Raw genomic sequence first — 18,028 nt, 5'->3', positions numbered from 1 at the left:
AAAATTGGACAGAGCTGGGCAGCTACAACCTGGGTTATGTTCACACCATGCATGACTGAAAGGTCTCACTCTAGCAGTTATCTCACTGTGCCGTAGCTGCTTCCAGCTACCATGCTGGCCATGAGCATCGCTAGCTCAGCTGCTTTGCGAGGCCCCTTGGGTCAGCCATCTTTCTAGTCCCTGGCAAGAGGAACACTAGTTTTGTTGTTGATCCACTGACAAACCATAGTATATTTACTTTACTTAAAGTATATTGACTTCAAAAATAGAAGAAGTAATTTTAAAGTAATACTCAGATATAGAAGAGCAAGGCAGGAATAGGGTTATTGTACACTTTGAGACCAGGTAGTTAAAGTATTTGTGCTAACAAGAAAGTAAATTTTTAACATGTTATTTTTCATACTCTGTTAAGGAGAAAAAATATTGAACTGAAAAGAAGATAACAAGTAGTGGTGATAATAAATAGAAGTTTGTGAAGTGGCCAAAAATTCCTCAGAGTTATTTAATTTTACTGTTATTTAATTTTATCCAGCTACTTAAACTATGCCCAAGTTTTCAAAACAGCTCTCTGTGATTTTTTTAAAAAAAATTATGGATAATGATAAGAGGACAGGATATTTGTAGACCTAAATTTTAGATTGTGACAGATTCGGCAAGCTACTAACAAATGAGCTTGATGCTGTTCTCCAAGATAACATACCAAAGTCGATCATTAAAGTGACAGTGTGGGAAGGAGTTGGAATCAAGAGAAGCCAGTATGGGTTCAGACTGACCTCAAATTGGGGATGTGGCAGACATTATGCATCTGGGCTTTGGCAAGGAGGCTTTGAGAAGGAGTTTACTCAAGACAAATTTTTATGTGGCTGAAGAAGCACATGAAATATGACTATGTCAATGTGAAAAGCATGTTTTTAGAAGCATGCTAAACAACTCTGTCCTTAGCACTGTCCTCTGCAACATTTCTAGCACCTTTAATGAAAATCTTTTAGAGCAAAGATTGGCAATTTTTTTCTGCAGAGTACCAGATGACAAATAGGCTTTGTGAGCCACATATAGTCTTCGCTGCATATTTTTCTTTAAAGAAAGACACCTTCGAATTTCCCTATGGATCACAGTTTGCCAATCTCTGTTCTAGAGCTGATCAAACTTGAAGACGACACGAGAGAGAATACATATATTGCCTCACAGAATTAGAATACATAAAGATACCATGAGCCTCATGGCACATCAGAACTGGAAGGAAAGATCCGAAACCTAGAGATCATCTGGTCGAAAAACTCTTAATCTATTCACATGACAATCTGGGATGGCCCTTGGATTATGGGTTGGAAGAAACATATATAAACAAATGCATGGTTTTACACTTAAAACCCCAAACTCCCAATTATATGAGTACAAGATAGGCATTTATGTCTTCACAGCTAACTAGTGAAGAATGACATTTTAGCCAAGAGTCAGCCACATATGGATCAAGACTGTGGTGTGATTCCAAATTCCACTATCTAGACAGTGCCACTCAACTTCTTGCCCTAGAGTGTAACATCAAGAGTCAGTGCCATAATATATGAGGAAGGCTGAAGAAATCGGAGGCGTTTAGACTGGAGGATGCATGTAATAGGGCTTTAGAAACTGCAGAGCACAGTAAAGCTGCACAAGCAATGAACGAGCTGGTTCATTGTTTGGAAAGCTGGACTGGGTACCCAGGAGGTCAGGGAGGAAAAAATTCTTGGTGGCAGCTGCTCACAGTGCCTATATCTGCAGATACATTGGGATGGAACATATTCATGTGTTTATTTCTCCCTTTTGGTCATAAAGCATGAAACATTTAGTCAGTAAAAGGTCTTCTTCATTTCTCCTCAAGCAAGAGCCCAGCATCTCAAGGAAAAAGCCAATTTAGGAAGAAAGTCCTATCATTTATGAGCTGCTATCAAACATTGCGCTCCCAGGTGGACGTGGGCAAATCTACCCTTACACTGTGCTTAACCCTGTCTTCCCTCATCTTTCTCTGAGTCCAGTTTTGCCCTTTTATTGACATAACACTCCTTTTTTATATATAAAACTCGACGTATTTAAAGACATATTCCTTAAATTGTTACTACTCCTGAAAACAGATCATTAATTCCTTTTATGATTCATTAAATTTCACACATGCCATAGTTTCCAAACTATTCAGAACAATTAGAGTTTAACAAATTATTTTTATATGTATGGTTCGATTTGATCCTTTGGAAGTAGGGAAGGTATCATATTCTCTCTGTCTTTCTAACTCTCCCTATTCTCTTCCTGCCTCCCTCCCTCCTTCCCTTCCCCCCTCCTTCCCTCCCTCTCTCTCCAGGGATAAGCCATCTAAACAAAGTCCAGGATATTTGCATAATACATCTAAGAGAGCTAGAAAGTGACAAGTCCAGGATTATAACAAAGCCTTTTGAATTCTAAGCCCATAATTTCCAGATTCTTTGTTAAAGGCTATACAGTTAAAAGGGTCTCACTTAGTGTGGTATAGGTTTACAATACGGTAATAGAATTTTTAACAGCATGTACCACAGTAAATTTGATAAATTCTTTTGAATAGCTAGAATATAAGGAACGTGGTGGGAATACAAAATGACAGATATGGGAATCTTTTCTCTATTTTGAAACTTCTTGGTCCTCTTACCCTCCATTCTTCTATTTCAAACCGCCATGAAATTCCTAGAGCAACTCACTAAATGGTAACAACACTTACCAAATAAACATAACTACAGAAGTATCAAATTCATACTGTTCTGGAATTGTTTTTACAGACCTGTATTTGAAGCTGGTATCGTAGGTGAGCAGTTTCCCGTGTCACATGTTCTCATCATTGAACTTAAAGTCATGGTAGAAATGTCATTACTTCCTGAGAATACACAAAGTAGAATATGGTATAGAGACAAATATGCAAATGACAAGAAGTGAACATACAATTACAAAGGTGTGTAAATAAAAGGCACTACTACTCTGACTTAGTTGTGTTCCTAAAATCTTTCAGTAAGTTAGTTTGCAATACTGAACAGTTTGCCTATAGAAGCTATTTTATAAATAGAGAATAGGTTCATGGGTCAAACCACGAAAAAGCCTTTTATACCTTTTCAAAGTGGAGATTAAGTACTAATAAATTGTAGACTTTAACCACCATGTTTAACGATGTCTCCATGGCCAAATACATTCAGGATTGGGGCCTGGAAAGCCAGGAACATAACATGTTTCTTCCAATGAGGTTGGTGTTCCCTGAGCTCTAAGCCACTGGTGGGTTACTACAGTTGAGGCAGAGACTGCAGAGAGTGGCTTTCTAACAGGTAACAGGACTAAAATGCCTCAAGGAAGCAAGAATCTTCTGACCAATCTCTGTTCAGGATCTTTCTTTTCTTCCTTAGTCCCAAAGGATCCTTCTGCCTGCTTGCTCGCAGCCTATTTCTTTGGCTCAGAATAGAATAGACAATAATAACCTTCCCATCTCTCTGAAAAAAGTTTTATAAAAATATTTGTTGTTGGTAGTAACAGATACAAAATGAAGTTCATTCTTCTCAAACCTATTTTTCACACCTAGCCATCAAGAAAAGTCCATAAGTTGGAGGGATGGGACTAAGGCCATTTTCATATACAAAGGGCTGGAGAAATATTCAAGTGCATTTCCAAGCAATACCACACCAAGGTTACCCTGATTCTTTGATGACATGAGAGTGGAAGTGGCAAATGGGAGCTGGAGTTAGGACAGGTGAGGAGGAGATGGCCTGGGTCTTGGGTTGCCTGCAACACAGGTACTGGAGCTGAGAGGGCTAGAGTCCAGTTGAAGAAGGGAGGCCACACATTCGACCTCCATCTCTCCATTCCCTGACTGGGGTAAGCATCGGGCAAAGGGCAGGTACATCACTTGAGGGTGGAGTGGGTTTCAGGTGGTCAGAGACAGAGAGAGGTAGGGATTCTCGGAGTGGCCTGTTAGCCATTCCCTTATTTACTAAATACTGATTCTATGCTAGGTTCTGAGGGCCTGGAGTCAAGATCTTGGAGGACCGACAATCAATTGGGGGAACACAGAGAGGTAAAGACATAATTTTCATTGAACGGAGGAAGTGAAATACAGATAAAGTAATGTAGTGCATGAGGAGAGGGAGAAGTGAATTCTAGAAAGAAAAAAAAAAACAGGAAGTTTTTATTCTTTCAAGTATCAAACAACATATGCTACCAAAGTTGAGTGAAATTATTGAAGATAACACACCTAGGTAGAAAGTGAAATTTGGAGTGCAAAAATATGCAGTTCTTTAGTGAATGGGAAGTAATAATCAGAAAGCCAAGAGATGGGAGCAGAGAGGGGTGGTTGATAATTCTAGAGCTAAATGGCTAAAGGAGACATGGATTTACACACAGGAAGATGTAGTAGGGGGAAAATCAGGGCAATTCCAGGGGTAATTTGTATGACAAATGGCACAGAGACCAGCGAAGGCACAGATGGGACAGCAGAGTGACCTAATTTTAAGCTAACTATTTTAAAACCAAGCATCTCAAGTCAGCACAGACCCCCACAAGGTTTTTAAACTAATGAGAGAGAATCAGAGCTGTGGTCAGAATGAATGACTTGGGCAGACAGAAGAGAGGCTGAAGGTGGGGAAGACACATAGGAGGCTCTGGGGGTACTTTGGATGAAAGGAAACAAAGGTGAGAAATAGGAAGGTGGCCCTGAGAATGGGGAAGAAAGAACATGTGTGAGAGACACTGTCACCTCCACTTGTCAACAGAACCTTCCTTCCAACTCCCGGGGCTTTGGATACCCCTAAACGCTGTCAAGTCGAGGCTCCTTCATCTATCGAGGCACAGATTCCACTGGTCCCAGAAGTAGGATCTGCATTCTCCTACCGTCCCAATGCTATTTGCAAATTCTCCACTCACATATATGTATACTTCTGTACTGCAAATTTCTCTTGCTACCTAAGTGTGTTATCCTCAGTAATTTCGCTCAACTTTGGGAATAAACAGCATTTGATACTGGAAAGAATAATTTTATGTCCTGTATGACAGACATAATATATGGCACTAGAAATTAAATTTAAAATATTGTGAAAATAAGGGTGCTTTTTGAAGAGGATGGTATCACGTGCACTCTCAGTCCATGAAACAAAAACTCTCCATCTATGAAAAATCAAGAGTTAAACTTTGTTAGCTGTTCTCATATGCTACATTTTCATAGTATTTACACATGCTTTCCTTTATTTAATGGCTTTTTATATAAATATGCATAAATATTTTTAGTAAAGATCCTAATATCTTAGGTCTAGTGTCGCCTATTTTGTAAGAAAAATGATATTTTTATATTTATAGAAATATATTTATGTTCACAATATAATGAAACTAAATTCCTTTTAAAATAAAATAATTAAAATATTTACTACTATATTTATGAAATAATTATTGTAGATATTAGAATTCAAGAATTATGATGCTTCACCTTCAGACTCACACTGTACTGAATAACTCAATGTGATCATGCCCAGTAAATAATTAAAACTTGGAGTTTTGAGAACAGGTAGCTTATGATTCATTGATAGTTTAGTAAAAGTGACTTTTGCGGGGAGGCATTTATATACTTGAGCTTTTCCTCCAATTACTTATACCTGTAAACTCTGGAAAAAGTAAAATTTAAGGAAAAAAGGCAGTATCAGAAAACATTCCATATTCCTATGAGTAAAGACTAATACCTAGGTATGAAATTCAGTCTAGAGTTGAATAACTTTTAATCTATGTATCAGATAAAAAATCATCTTTCTATTTTGTGCTTTGATCTCCTAGACTCACTAACAGATCTAAATGTCATTTAATTATCTCATAGTCTAAGAAAGATACTACCGTATATCATCAGTTTAATAATTAAGAAATGTTTGTTAAAGGCGAGAAAGAATATCGTTTATAAGGTACCACTAATTAAATCATACCTTTAAGTGGCTTGAGGAGAGAGAGAGTCATTTTGTGGTTTCCATTCTCTATAACCCATAGGCAGCAGAATCACCCAGAGAAACTAACAGCAAAGTGCAGAACTATGATTTCTATCTAGCAAAGTAGGAGAGGAGGAAAAAGAGTATCAAATAGATTTAACCAAAACAACAAAAGGTAGGAAAGAGGAAAAAGAAAACTTTAGAGAGCATAATAAGTAAAAATTCAAAATAAGATGGAAAAAAATAAGCCTTTGCACTGTAAGAATCACAGTGACTGCAAATGGATGATGTCTAACCAGTCAGCCAACAACAAAAAAAATACTGTATGGAAGTTCTGATAGCTACATACTGATGGACTGAGCCCCTTAATGACAATATTTTGAATATTTTTCCTTACTATTTGATGATTTCAAAATGAAACATCATTTTCAGTTATTTAAGTATAATTTGATGTACCGTGAGCAAATATGTATGGAATAATGATTGTAAATGATGCTAGATGTTCTTGGGAGAGACGAGGAAAAAGAGGAGGAAAAGAATCTCAAAGCTATTATTTTGCAGTGAAGTTGTTGACTTTCTTCTGGAATATAGTCAGTATTCAAACACTGAAACATTACTGAGCCTGAGCTTAGATGTTGTTCCCTGTATAAGGATATTCCTGTATGCACTGACAGCCTACATAAAGCCTAAAAGTATTTCACAGTCATGAGCTCTTTTTGAACCAGAACATGTTTTCAAAGGAATAAAAGAAAACATTTTCTCCATTAGTGTTTATCTGTAATCCTTTTAACAAGCTACCTACAAATCATATCTGCCATCAGAGAAAGCTCATTTAGTGGTAATAGCAATACCTGTAATGGGAGTTCTGTTTTTTAGCCTATCCACTTCCATAGTGAAGTCATCCTTCAGAAAAAGGAACCCAATAATGGAAAACAGGTAGACAAGGATGAGAGCGAGGACTGCAGTTAGAATAATGGAGCGGCCATTCCGTGTGACACTCTTTATAACATTAAGCAGAGTCTCTTCTCTGTACACCAAATCAAAAAGCTACAAAAATAAAATAAAAACAAAAATGCAAAGGAGCAAAAAAATGAATACATATAAAAGTCATTACGAATACAAATGCAAGCCATTTTAGTTTATCTGTGAAAAAATAACCTAAATGACACCTTAAAATGAACCAAACTATACATTTCTGTCCAGTTGGAATGTATTAATGAACTGTTTTTTAATAGAGAACTCAAACACGACATATAATGCCCATCTGTTGGTTTTCTAACCAACATAAATACAATTGTGTAAGACATGGAAATAGCATCGTTTCAAATTTGAATTTTGAAAAATTACAATATACTTAACCAGCTTGGCTACTTTTTCTTTATTTTTAATCTTACTGATATTTTGCAGTTGCTTCTGGAATATGTAGAATACTAAATTAGGTTCACTGAAGTGATGAATAATTGACAGACTCATTAAATGTATTGTTGAATCAAGTGATTAGAGGTAAAATTAAAAGAACAATTTTATGAACCTGTCATAACAGAAAAGGTATGAAATTTTAAAATATTTGAGAAATGCAAACATCTTTCCTTAATAAAGAGATAAAATGAGGGCAAAATGTATTACTTTAGTATATACTTTTGGAAACAGAAGTATAAACAAAAAATAATACATAATTTTGCTAATTTACTTCCTCTAATGGATTATTATTCATTTTATGTTTAGTTGTAGAAAATCTATGCTCTAGTCAAGAATGTAGGTATGTGTTTGCTATCTGTAGTCAACACTAAAACCAATTTTATTTATTGTGATATAAAAAGTTGAAATTATGCATTAGCAAGTATATGTTTTATCACCAAATCTGGTTAAAACTAATAAAGTAACATTCGCTTAAGAAAGGCATAAGTATCTGTTTGGAAATGAAGAGTATTTTTGAAATTAGAATAACTGTGGTTAGTGTTCTTTCATCTGTGAGCAGTGATTAGAATTCCTAAATTGGTTGAAACGATCAGTGTCATGCATTCTCTCAGAAACACCAGGGCATTATACTGTCTATCTGATTACTGAGGGTTATACAGTTACTTTCCAATTTAATTTTAGTCTTGCAAGTAATTTCCATAAAGATATTGACTTGTTTTCTCACTTTAAAAAATTGTTATTTTATGTGGTCAAACACATACAAAAATGTGTTTAACTATTTTGCTATTTCTCTTCTAGAGGAAGCAGAAAACTCCAGAAATAAAGTCAATATTCTTCTGTACAGATAATATTAACTAATGCAAACTCAACTTCCAATTTAACAACACTCTTAACTTATTTAAGCATTAAGTTGACATAAAGGAGATTTTTCTTAAATTTAACTCAATGGTGGCTTAAAGAAAAGGTCTAGCAATGGGCTCTAGGTCACTTCTGGATAGTTTCTGTACTTTTCTAGCTTTCAGAAGCCCAGCGGATGCTTGCAAAATATTGCATATTTCTGGGTCCCATTCTATACTTATGGAATCAGAATCTTGAGACTGAAAAATTGTTGACATTGAATAAGTGTGATGGTTTCTTCTGTTTATTCCTAAAAGGAAAATCTAGAGTGTGGTTTTATTATTTTGGATAAAAGACTGACAATTGTGGGCAAAATCAGAAATGTACATTCATATATTTTTCAAAATAGGAAAATATTTTTAAAATACATTCAAATTCCATTTTGGTATTACATCTATTACAATTTCCTTCTAGTTCTTGAAACATTAAAGTAGACTATATCTTTTCCTTAACTAGCCCAATGAAAAGAAATTAACATCCATATTGTAAGATTTGAAAGATAAAAGAGAAAAATGAAATCAAAAAATAAGGTTAACATAAAGTAACATTATTATTAATAACTCATACAATCATCCAAATGCATCTTTATGTTGTCAAATATCTTCAGGTAGAAAACATCAAGATTTATATACATCATTTCACATTATATCCTTAATGGATCTTGATAATACTCGTCTCCCATACTATCCCTATCCATTTTATAGACAAGAAGATTGATGCACAAAAACATTGTAGAACATTACATATTACAGCCAGATTAAAGTGCTGGGTATAATAGGACTTCATATTTAAAAATAGATTTTTTTCTGGTGAATCAGAGCAGAGAAGGGTTTATTTGGATCTCTAAGACAGAAAAAAATCTCCTTTAGATTAATAAATAATCTAACTGCCTGCAAAATAATTTAATCTAAATTTATGGAACAAATGCACTCTTTATTGTAGCTCTTTTAAGTGTTTTGAGAGTAAATGAAAAATTTACTTTTTCAGTCTTGCTATGTGAGTGTGCTAGAAAACAGGGAAGCAAAAGGCTTTTTAAAAAATAAATTAAATTGTCTCTCATACCCTAAACAAACTGGGCCAGCATAATGTTTTTAGATATTCAACTTGTTTTCAGGAATCATTTTCCTGGATAGTGCTCTCTACTGCATGTCAATTCTGGGCTCGAGTGATAAATAAATTCTTCTATGCATGAAGCTAACCTGATAGCGCTTTAAGTTTCAAAATATTATCATATATTTGTATTGACTCCTCTCCTGGTTTACTGTCATAATAAAACATACATTTCAGAAGAAAAACTGATGACCAACAAAAACCTCGAGAAGTAATCTGAAATCCATTTAATAAATTAAATATATGTAGATAAGCTTAACAACAATAACATTAAATGTGAAACTATAAGACTTTCCTTAAAACAACTCATTGTCTTTTTGCTAGGTTGGCAGTTTTTCCCCATTTTACTGACATGCCGTTCTAAAGATACACACAATATTTGGCACTGTAAATAAAATACAATAATTCCAGTTACAAGAAAATACATCCCCATTTTTTCTCCTACACTCTGTTAGAGAATCTCTAAATGTAAAACGACATATGGTGTGGCTGAAACCAAAAGCAGCTTACTACACAAAACCTGGGTCAAGAACCGGGGTCCTTGGTCCTTCTCAAAGAGGAAATAAAGAATTCTACCACCCATAAGGTTTTTCAGAGAAAAAGACTAAAACTAATAATAATTCATGTTTTTCCCAGGAAATTCTAAAAATAATATAACTGATCTGAATGAGAGGCCATGCTTAAAAAACAAAAAATCGAAGAAAGAAACATAAGAAGAAGCATTTGTGCATTTTTTCAGTGGTGATTGTCCACACTGAAATGTACTCACCAGAAAGCTATAGAAGAATTCATGGACAAAGAGGCCCAGCATGCAAACCAGGACATATGCTACATGGTAGAGAAAGGCCATATCCAGGATGACTGCTCGGTATCCTCGGGTGAACGTGCCACGATTTCCGACAAAACTCACCAGAAACACTATTTTATTACAAAGCTAAAGGGCGAAAAAGATTAGATTTTACTGTCTTATTTACCCTGAAACTCACATAAATAGCAAGTTACTGACAAAACCTATTATTAATAAGTCTATAGTTTTCTTTTATTATTTTTTATTTTGTAATTTTTCAGCACTGCTAACAAATCTGCATGTAAACATAATACACACAGAACTTGTATCCTTTGCAACTCCAGGAGAAGAGAGGAGAATGATTAAAAGCCCCCAAAATGCAATCAACACAGACCTGAATTTAAATCCTGGAGCTCTCACTACTGTTGCATTGCCTAGGTCATGCAACTGTAGGCCTTGACTGTTTCTTCTGAAAAACGGAATAAAGGGATTCCAAACTCATAGAACTCTTCAGAGGATTAAATAATTCATAATGTATATGAAGGAAGCATTTAATACAATGACTATTTAAATACTACTCATTATATTAAAAATATATTAAAATATATTTAAAAATTAAAAAATATATGTAATATTCTTGTTATACCAAAAATGTAACAGAAAAATCTTTTCAGAAAATATCCAGAGATCTGTCTTTGATATGTTTTTAATCCTAGACCTTCTCTACTGAGTATTATTTTAAATAAAAAAGCCATTAAAAACTACTTTCGCACTTAATTTACTTTAAATACATAAAAATTATAAGTACCTATACACCTAGGTTAAAATAAATATAATGTGCACATATATTTTCTAAGCTCTATGTGTGGCAAATTCAATAAGCATTTTGGAGTGTTTATTGTGATAGAATATTTATATTAAAACTATATTTAATATTGTCTTTTGGGGCATAATTTTAGAACACAAAAATTTATACCAAGATCTTTGGCAATAACAATGATCTGTGCAATCATTTTCAAAGAACATAGTTATCATAAACTTAGTGCCATCTATTTGGTTCTAGGATCACTGCATTATTTATAAACTGAAGAGCCAATTATGCCTCTTAGTCATCAAGGAAAGAATTACAGATTTTGAAATTTAGGTTGTTCTTCCAAATTGTTCCTTGAATTCTCTAAGTTATCTAATGGTGCCATATTTGTTTTCATATGTCAAATTGAACTTTGGGAAAACGAGTTTGGTCTGCACAACACTGTTGATTTTTTCAATATGTATATGGAAGAAGTTGCATTATGGGATGATTTTAAATAACACAAAGAGAAAAACACTTTGAGGCAGAAGTGAAATTTGAAAGGTTGGAAAAATCTTTTCCTTCAATTTTCTGAAGTCTAAATTAATACAGATAAAATGAAAAAGGGCCTATCATTTCATGTTGAGAAAATAGCCAAACCAAATCAACAATATAGCAACTAAAATGTTCAAACCTTTATTAAATTCCAACCCTCACTGATTAACTGTCCTCTCAATAATCAATGTTATCAATTCTTTCATTGTTTTGTTAATAATTTGAATACTGTCAAACAAAAAATCTTACTTCACTATATACTGTTTCATGATCACATCTTTAGATTATTTTGAATTATAGTTATAGTAGAATAGATGTTTTTATATTTACTAGCCATGAGCAAATACAATAGTGTAAGTGAAACTCAGGAAATATAAACCAGATGCTGATATAAGTATAGTATTTGACAATAAACATTTATAAAAATGGTAAAAGGTAGAATATCTGGGTGAAGTAATATTTGGTGTTTTACTCTTTAAATTGTTTTGAGCGACTATTGTTTAAATTTAAACTACCTTGATTAACCCACTATAGTTCATCAATATGAAATAGAAATAAGAAGTTCTATAAAAAATAAAGCTAAAAATTAAGATTATGACTTCCAGAGGATAAATATGTTTAGGAAAAATTATTCATATTTTGTTTTCAGATCCTCACCTTCCCTAAACTGAATCATTAAAATATTAGACAGAAAAATTATTTATAAACCCTATATACTAAGGAAAAGTAATGCATCGAATTCAAATTGTCAAAAGAGCAATACATTTCAGTTCTCAAATGATGCAAACGCAAGGACATAATTCTGCCTAAAAGGACATCTGCCATTTTTGCATGAAACATAAAGATGTCTTATTTGTTTTCAGTTTTTTTTTTTTTTTAACATTAACTTAGAGCTCCATGTTGATGGCTATGTCCTTGTTCTCTTGACTAAGCTTAAAGTGGAATAGCGTTGGTGGTGGCAGTGGCATCCACCTACTTCTGCAGAGATCGGAAACAATGAAATTGTCGTCCTTTTGTTTTGAAGTGTTCATCAAGGTAAAATAAATGGAAGAATAAATGATTGGGTAGGAAAGAAGTTGAATTCTGGTGTTTCCCATACCATGACTTTAAAAATTACATATTTTTTTATATAGCATTTTCTATTAAAGCTGGAAATATTTATCCAAAGAATGAGGAGTTACAGAAACATTTTCCATTCTTATGTCATGATTTCCTTGATGTTGTCTAACCAATCCTTCATTTGTCAATACCATTATGCAGGTAGTCATTGTTTCTATGGCAAGGGTCCACGAGGGCAATGATAAATGGAGGGTGTGAGAACTGGGCAAAGTGATTAAAAGGCCATGACCTTCTCAACCAGTATTGAAAGGACTCTCAAGTCAGTACAAAAACACAAATATAAATGACCGTAACTACCCCATATCTTTTTTCTTTTTCTCTCTACTCTTTTAAAAAATACTCTTGATATATTCTTTGTTGAAAGTGGGGTGCATTGTGTGATGAGTTGAGGGGGGCAGGAAGCGAGATGGACTGAGAAAGGAAACAGCATCGATGCAAGCTTTCTGTGCAGTTTTTTAAAAGTGACATACCATCCAAATGATTTACCAATAGATCTTCTAAAAACAAAAGCAAAACTAATGTTCATTTATTCGTTAATATATATTAAAGTATTTGTTCATTTTAATTAGGCAAATTAATTATACAGGACAATAATATTTTCATATATACATTATAGTTCATTGATATGACTTTACAGGACTTTTAACAGTGGAAAGACCCTGGGTTAGAAGTTGGACCACCGAGGTTCCAGTGTTGGTTCTACCACTAATCACTGAAAAATCCTCTTTGTCTCCATAGGATACTATATATTTATTCCTAAAATGAGATGCCTAGAATTGAATAATCATTAGGTGATTCATAGCTCTAGAATTCTATGCAATGTCCTTTAAATTTTACTATTTTATGCAGTTGCAGAAATTTATAGCTGCCTTTATATTATCTTTTTTATCTAATTTTGTTCTATATCCCTGATAAGGAATCCCATTCCCATCTTACATTATTCCTATGGAAAAACATAACCTATATTCCAGGGATAAATTATAGCCAAAAAAAAAAAAAAAAAGACCATCTACTATTTATTGAAAGCCGAATTTATTGTCTTGAGCTACATTTTAACTATATTACCATGTTTCTATCAACCTTCTTGCTAAAAATGAGGTGATTTGATTAAAATAATCTCCATTTCAGTGACATTACATCTTAGGCAGGATAAAGTTCTATGGTCAAAGCCTAAGGCAAAATTTTCATAGAGTCAAAACCACCCTGGAAATCTTTTAACTCGCCAACAAACAGTACAATAAATACTAGTGGTGTAAACTGTGGCACCTCTTACTAAATTTGTCACATGCTAGCTTTTCCCCAGCACAGGAGCAGTTTTTTTTTTGTTTGTTTCTGCAACTGGTACAAGAAGTAGTTAGGAACATTCAGTGATCATATTATATAAGAAATTGTGTGTGTGTGTGTGTGTGTGTGTGTGTGTGTGTGTGTGTGTGAGAGAGAGAGAGAGAGAGAGAGAGAGAGAGAGACAGAGAGAGAGAGAGAGAGAGACAGAGAGAGAGAGAGAGACAGAGACAGAGACAGAGAGACAGAGAGAGACAGAGACAGGGATAGAGAGAGAGAAAAATATGAATGTTTTGACTGTAAATATATAACTGAATTCACATATGTTAAATGGGACTCAACCTTATAGATTCACAGTCACATAAGTCCTCCCAGAAAGCTATCTATAGCTAAGTAACTAAGGGAACAACACTATTAAATCTGAACACACTGGCTTTTTGTTAATAGACAGTGGCTAAACTCCATTTGCTCTTCTTTGCAAAAGACCAAGTCCAAGAATAAGGAAACATTTCCACTTTCAAGATACTGAGAGACAGGCAAATGATTTAGAAATGCCATTAAATGACATGTTTCCAGGCACTAACTAGAAAGGTAAAAAACATTATAGATAAGAAGTGTTAGAAGATATTAAAAGACCTTTCATGAGTATTTACTGAATTATTTATTATTAAAAATACCTAAAAATAAAAATTAATAGAATAGTTAAACATTAATAATACCCATGTGACTTGAAATGTTAGTTTCTAAAATGAAATTTACAAATAATTTTAACAGTATAAAAAAATGAAATGATCCAAAATTTAAAAAATGTATTTGTATTTGTCAAAACAATGTTAATTTCTATTACCAATAACTAAAAATGCAATGTAGAGGGTGGGAGGAATACTACACCAGGTTATAAGATATACTTTATAACAAATAAAAACATTCGAATCTTTTGAAACATCTCAAATATCGAGATGATTCCTGTGACAAGACAAACTAGTTGCAATTTAAACAAAACTTTAAGTTTTAGAAACAAGAAAACATAATAAAAATGAAGACTAATAATAAATAGAAGCTGATAATACTAAGTGCTCTGAACACAAATTGAGGTTCTTTCCTCCTACTTCATTCCTTTTCCAAAAAAAAGGGACTTTCTGCATTTGCTCAATATTATGAAAGACACTGAGTCCAGAAAAAACTCCCTGTGAACCAAAATACAAACACTTTTATGATCATGATAGTGACATTTTACAATTAAATTGTACTTCTCAAATTAGATACTTGGTAAATGGTAGACTTTATTGCTGTTGTATCATTATCACTGTTATTGTTCTTTTCTAAATCACACTGATCTTTTCAACAACCCAGTGAGGATAGCCTAGGATTTAATATCTTCATTTCACTGATGAGAAGAATGAAATTCAGAGCCCTATTGATTTGCCTAAGGTCTGGAATTCCTATTCTCATTAAGGCTTAACTGTCAAGGAGATACTTTCATTTTTTCTGTTTCTGGTACCGATAATTTTAGCACTTATAGTTTCACTTGTTACACAATGCCAACTTTTAAGAGTAAATTAATAAATACATAAAACCAAAGGTACAAAACATGATTGATTTCTGTTTCCATTTATTTTTTCACCTGCCTCCTGGAAAATAGTAAACTATATATAGTTTTGTAATGAGCTTGTTATGTTAAACATTAAGGTAAACGATGATTTGCTAAAACATTTTTATTAATCTATATAATATCAAAACTACAAATTAAACTCTTATATCAATATCTACGATATAAAATTACAATTATTCCATTCAATTATCCCAAATCTAAGTTGATTATTGGTCAAAAAGTCCTGAACTGGAAGATCATAATGTGTCACTTGGGGGCTGTGTAAACAGATGTTTTATGCTGTGAAGGCTATTAGGGTATATCTCCATGTATATTTCTTTTCACAAAGATATTAAAGTATAAAACTTGTCTCTCATGTGAAGTCATTTCTTATGGTACTATATACTATTCTCATCAAACCAGGCAGAAGTAATGTTTTTTATTCCTGTCCTCTGAGAGGAAAAAGAAAAATACCCCTCCAAATGTTTTGGTTTTCCCCAGTAGACATTAAATTGTTATTCTTTATCTCTTTATATATTCTTAAAGCTTCTGAATGGCAAGAATCACATCCTCTACCTCTTGTTATTTTCAGTGTCTATTAGATAACAGAAGCCCAAAAAAATGTTTGCTATTTTTGGCCCAACTCAATTCAATTATTATTTCACTTTATCAAACTTGGATTTTCTCACTTGGATTAATATCTTATTGAGGACCAATTACCAGTTTATAAATATTTTTTTCTTCTTCAAATAATTTGGTTCAACATTCAATGTACTTTTTAAAGAGAATATAATAAGCTGGACACATAAATAGGTTTAGAAAAATTTAGGTAAATCTGTGAAGATTCCTTAATTAGCCTGGTTGGTAATATTGCAAAAGTAGCCTATTTCCAAAGCATTGAAAGTACGAGTTCAGTTCATGTAAAAAACTTTTGAATGAATAATTGCCAGGTATTCAGGTAGAAAAAAAATAGAGTTGGGAAGCTAGGAATGTGAGGTTTCTGCCCTTAAGAAACTTATAATATATTTGGTACTGTACAGAATTATGTATTGATAGATCTCTTTGTATGTGTGTACAATTTCCTTTATTGACAGTAATTTTGGATTAATTGGTAATTTGATTGCTTGAATGTTCTAGTTAACTAGGAGCTGTCATATATATCATTCCAATTTTTAAGAATTATAAGGATCAGAAACACAAAATTAGCCATACTAACTAAGCTTTATAATTCTCAACAGTTTGGTTGACTTTAATTTTTCAATTAATATTGCCTATGTATTGTATGTGCAAAGCACTATAAATGTATAAGAATACAAAAATAATCTTTCCTTCATTCATTCACTTGCGTCTTAGCTACTTTACTTAAGAAATATTTGTTGAGTACCAATGATGTTCCAGACATGGAATTATTATCTTTAAGAACTGTATAATATAGTAGGGGAGATAAGGTCAATAAACAGATACAAGAATATAGGACATTATGCTAGAAACCCAGTAAAAGATACAGAAAATGCTGTAGGTACTCATCAGACGTATTAGCAATATATATTTGTTTACCTGCCCATTTGCTCTTTCATCAATCTGATGACTTACCTTTTCTTAATATCTCTTTGTGACTCTGCCATACACAAAGTTGTCTAGTCCTTTAAAAATTTCATCTCTTGGGTACAGTTATCATTATTTGGAATAGTACTTTGATTTGCTTATTCTAAACTTACCTAACTTAAGTTTTGAAATGTGCTCCCTTGTCCTAATATTTTAAAATTTAGTGAAAAATATGTTAATCTCATCTATACTTTTCACAAGTTTATAGGTTTTCTTCACATAAAACGAGCCTAATTTCACATTTTCTCATACAGCAATCCTTTTTCTTGGCCATTTAATAAAAGCTGCTCACTTCTAAAATTCTACTAAATAAATTTAATCTTTCTTTGATGATTTAGAAGTCACATTAGGATGATAATAGTGGCTCTGAGTCATTTTTGTCAGCAACTGCAGGTATAGGATGCAGCATTAAAATTGGATTGGATTAAATTGATTGCAGAATTGGGTCATACTCCAAATGTTATCTTCTTAAATATATCAAATTTGACTTGTCATTTTTTCTTTCTCTCAAAATTAAAAATACACAAGTTAAACTCTTGTTTATTCAGATTCACGATAAATTAGAATTTACTGCAAATCCATGAATTAAAGCATATAGTTACATTTTTACACTTAATACACAATTAATCTACAACAGTACAAAGCTAAGTAAAGTACTTACATTTGCTGCACCAAGAAGTATTAACGTAGGCCCAAGACCTATTGTATATATAGATCTTAGCATTACTGACACAAGAAATGGCCGAATTCCCACAGGCTTGGAGAAGAAAAACAGCATAGATGTGCAGATTGCGACTGCTATCCAAAGAAGAACTGAGAACAATGGAGAAAGTGTACCTGTAAAATGTGGAAGAAATTAATTTTACTAAGGACTAAACTAGAATATATTAAAATATTTACCCTTCTATTTATACAGTATGTATAGCAAG

General features: G+C 33.2%; 1 protein-coding gene across 4 annotated transcripts in view; it reads right to left on the bottom strand.

The window, feature by feature from the left end:
• ITPR2 (inositol 1,4,5-trisphosphate receptor type 2) overlaps positions 1-18,028 on the bottom strand; it is a 405,483-nt gene that overhangs the window by 54,138 nt on the left and 333,317 nt on the right. For 3 of the 4 annotated variants that reach the window (XM_016119206.2, XM_016119205.2, XM_016119207.2), the window contains 4 exons: positions 17,761-17,936; positions 10,141-10,305; positions 6,797-6,992; positions 2,786-2,878 (listed from right to left, as the gene is read on the bottom strand). In XM_016119206.2, the coding sequence (XP_015974692.2) occupies positions 2,786-2,878; positions 6,797-6,992; positions 10,141-10,305; positions 17,761-17,936 (630 nt within the window). Of the gene's footprint in view, positions 1-2,785; positions 2,879-5,945; positions 6,061-6,796; positions 6,993-10,140; positions 10,306-17,760; positions 17,937-18,028 lie in introns of those variants that run through there. The other variant, XR_004955694.1, reaches the window with a different exon arrangement.

This window comes from Rousettus aegyptiacus, unplaced genomic scaffold (assembly GCF_014176215.1).
Source record: "Rousettus aegyptiacus isolate mRouAeg1 unplaced genomic scaffold, mRouAeg1.p scaffold_m13_p_2, whole genome shotgun sequence".
NCBI classification, from domain to species: Eukaryota; Metazoa; Chordata; class Mammalia; order Chiroptera; family Pteropodidae; genus Rousettus; species Rousettus aegyptiacus.
This window is presented reverse-complemented; position numbering and strand designations above follow the sequence as displayed.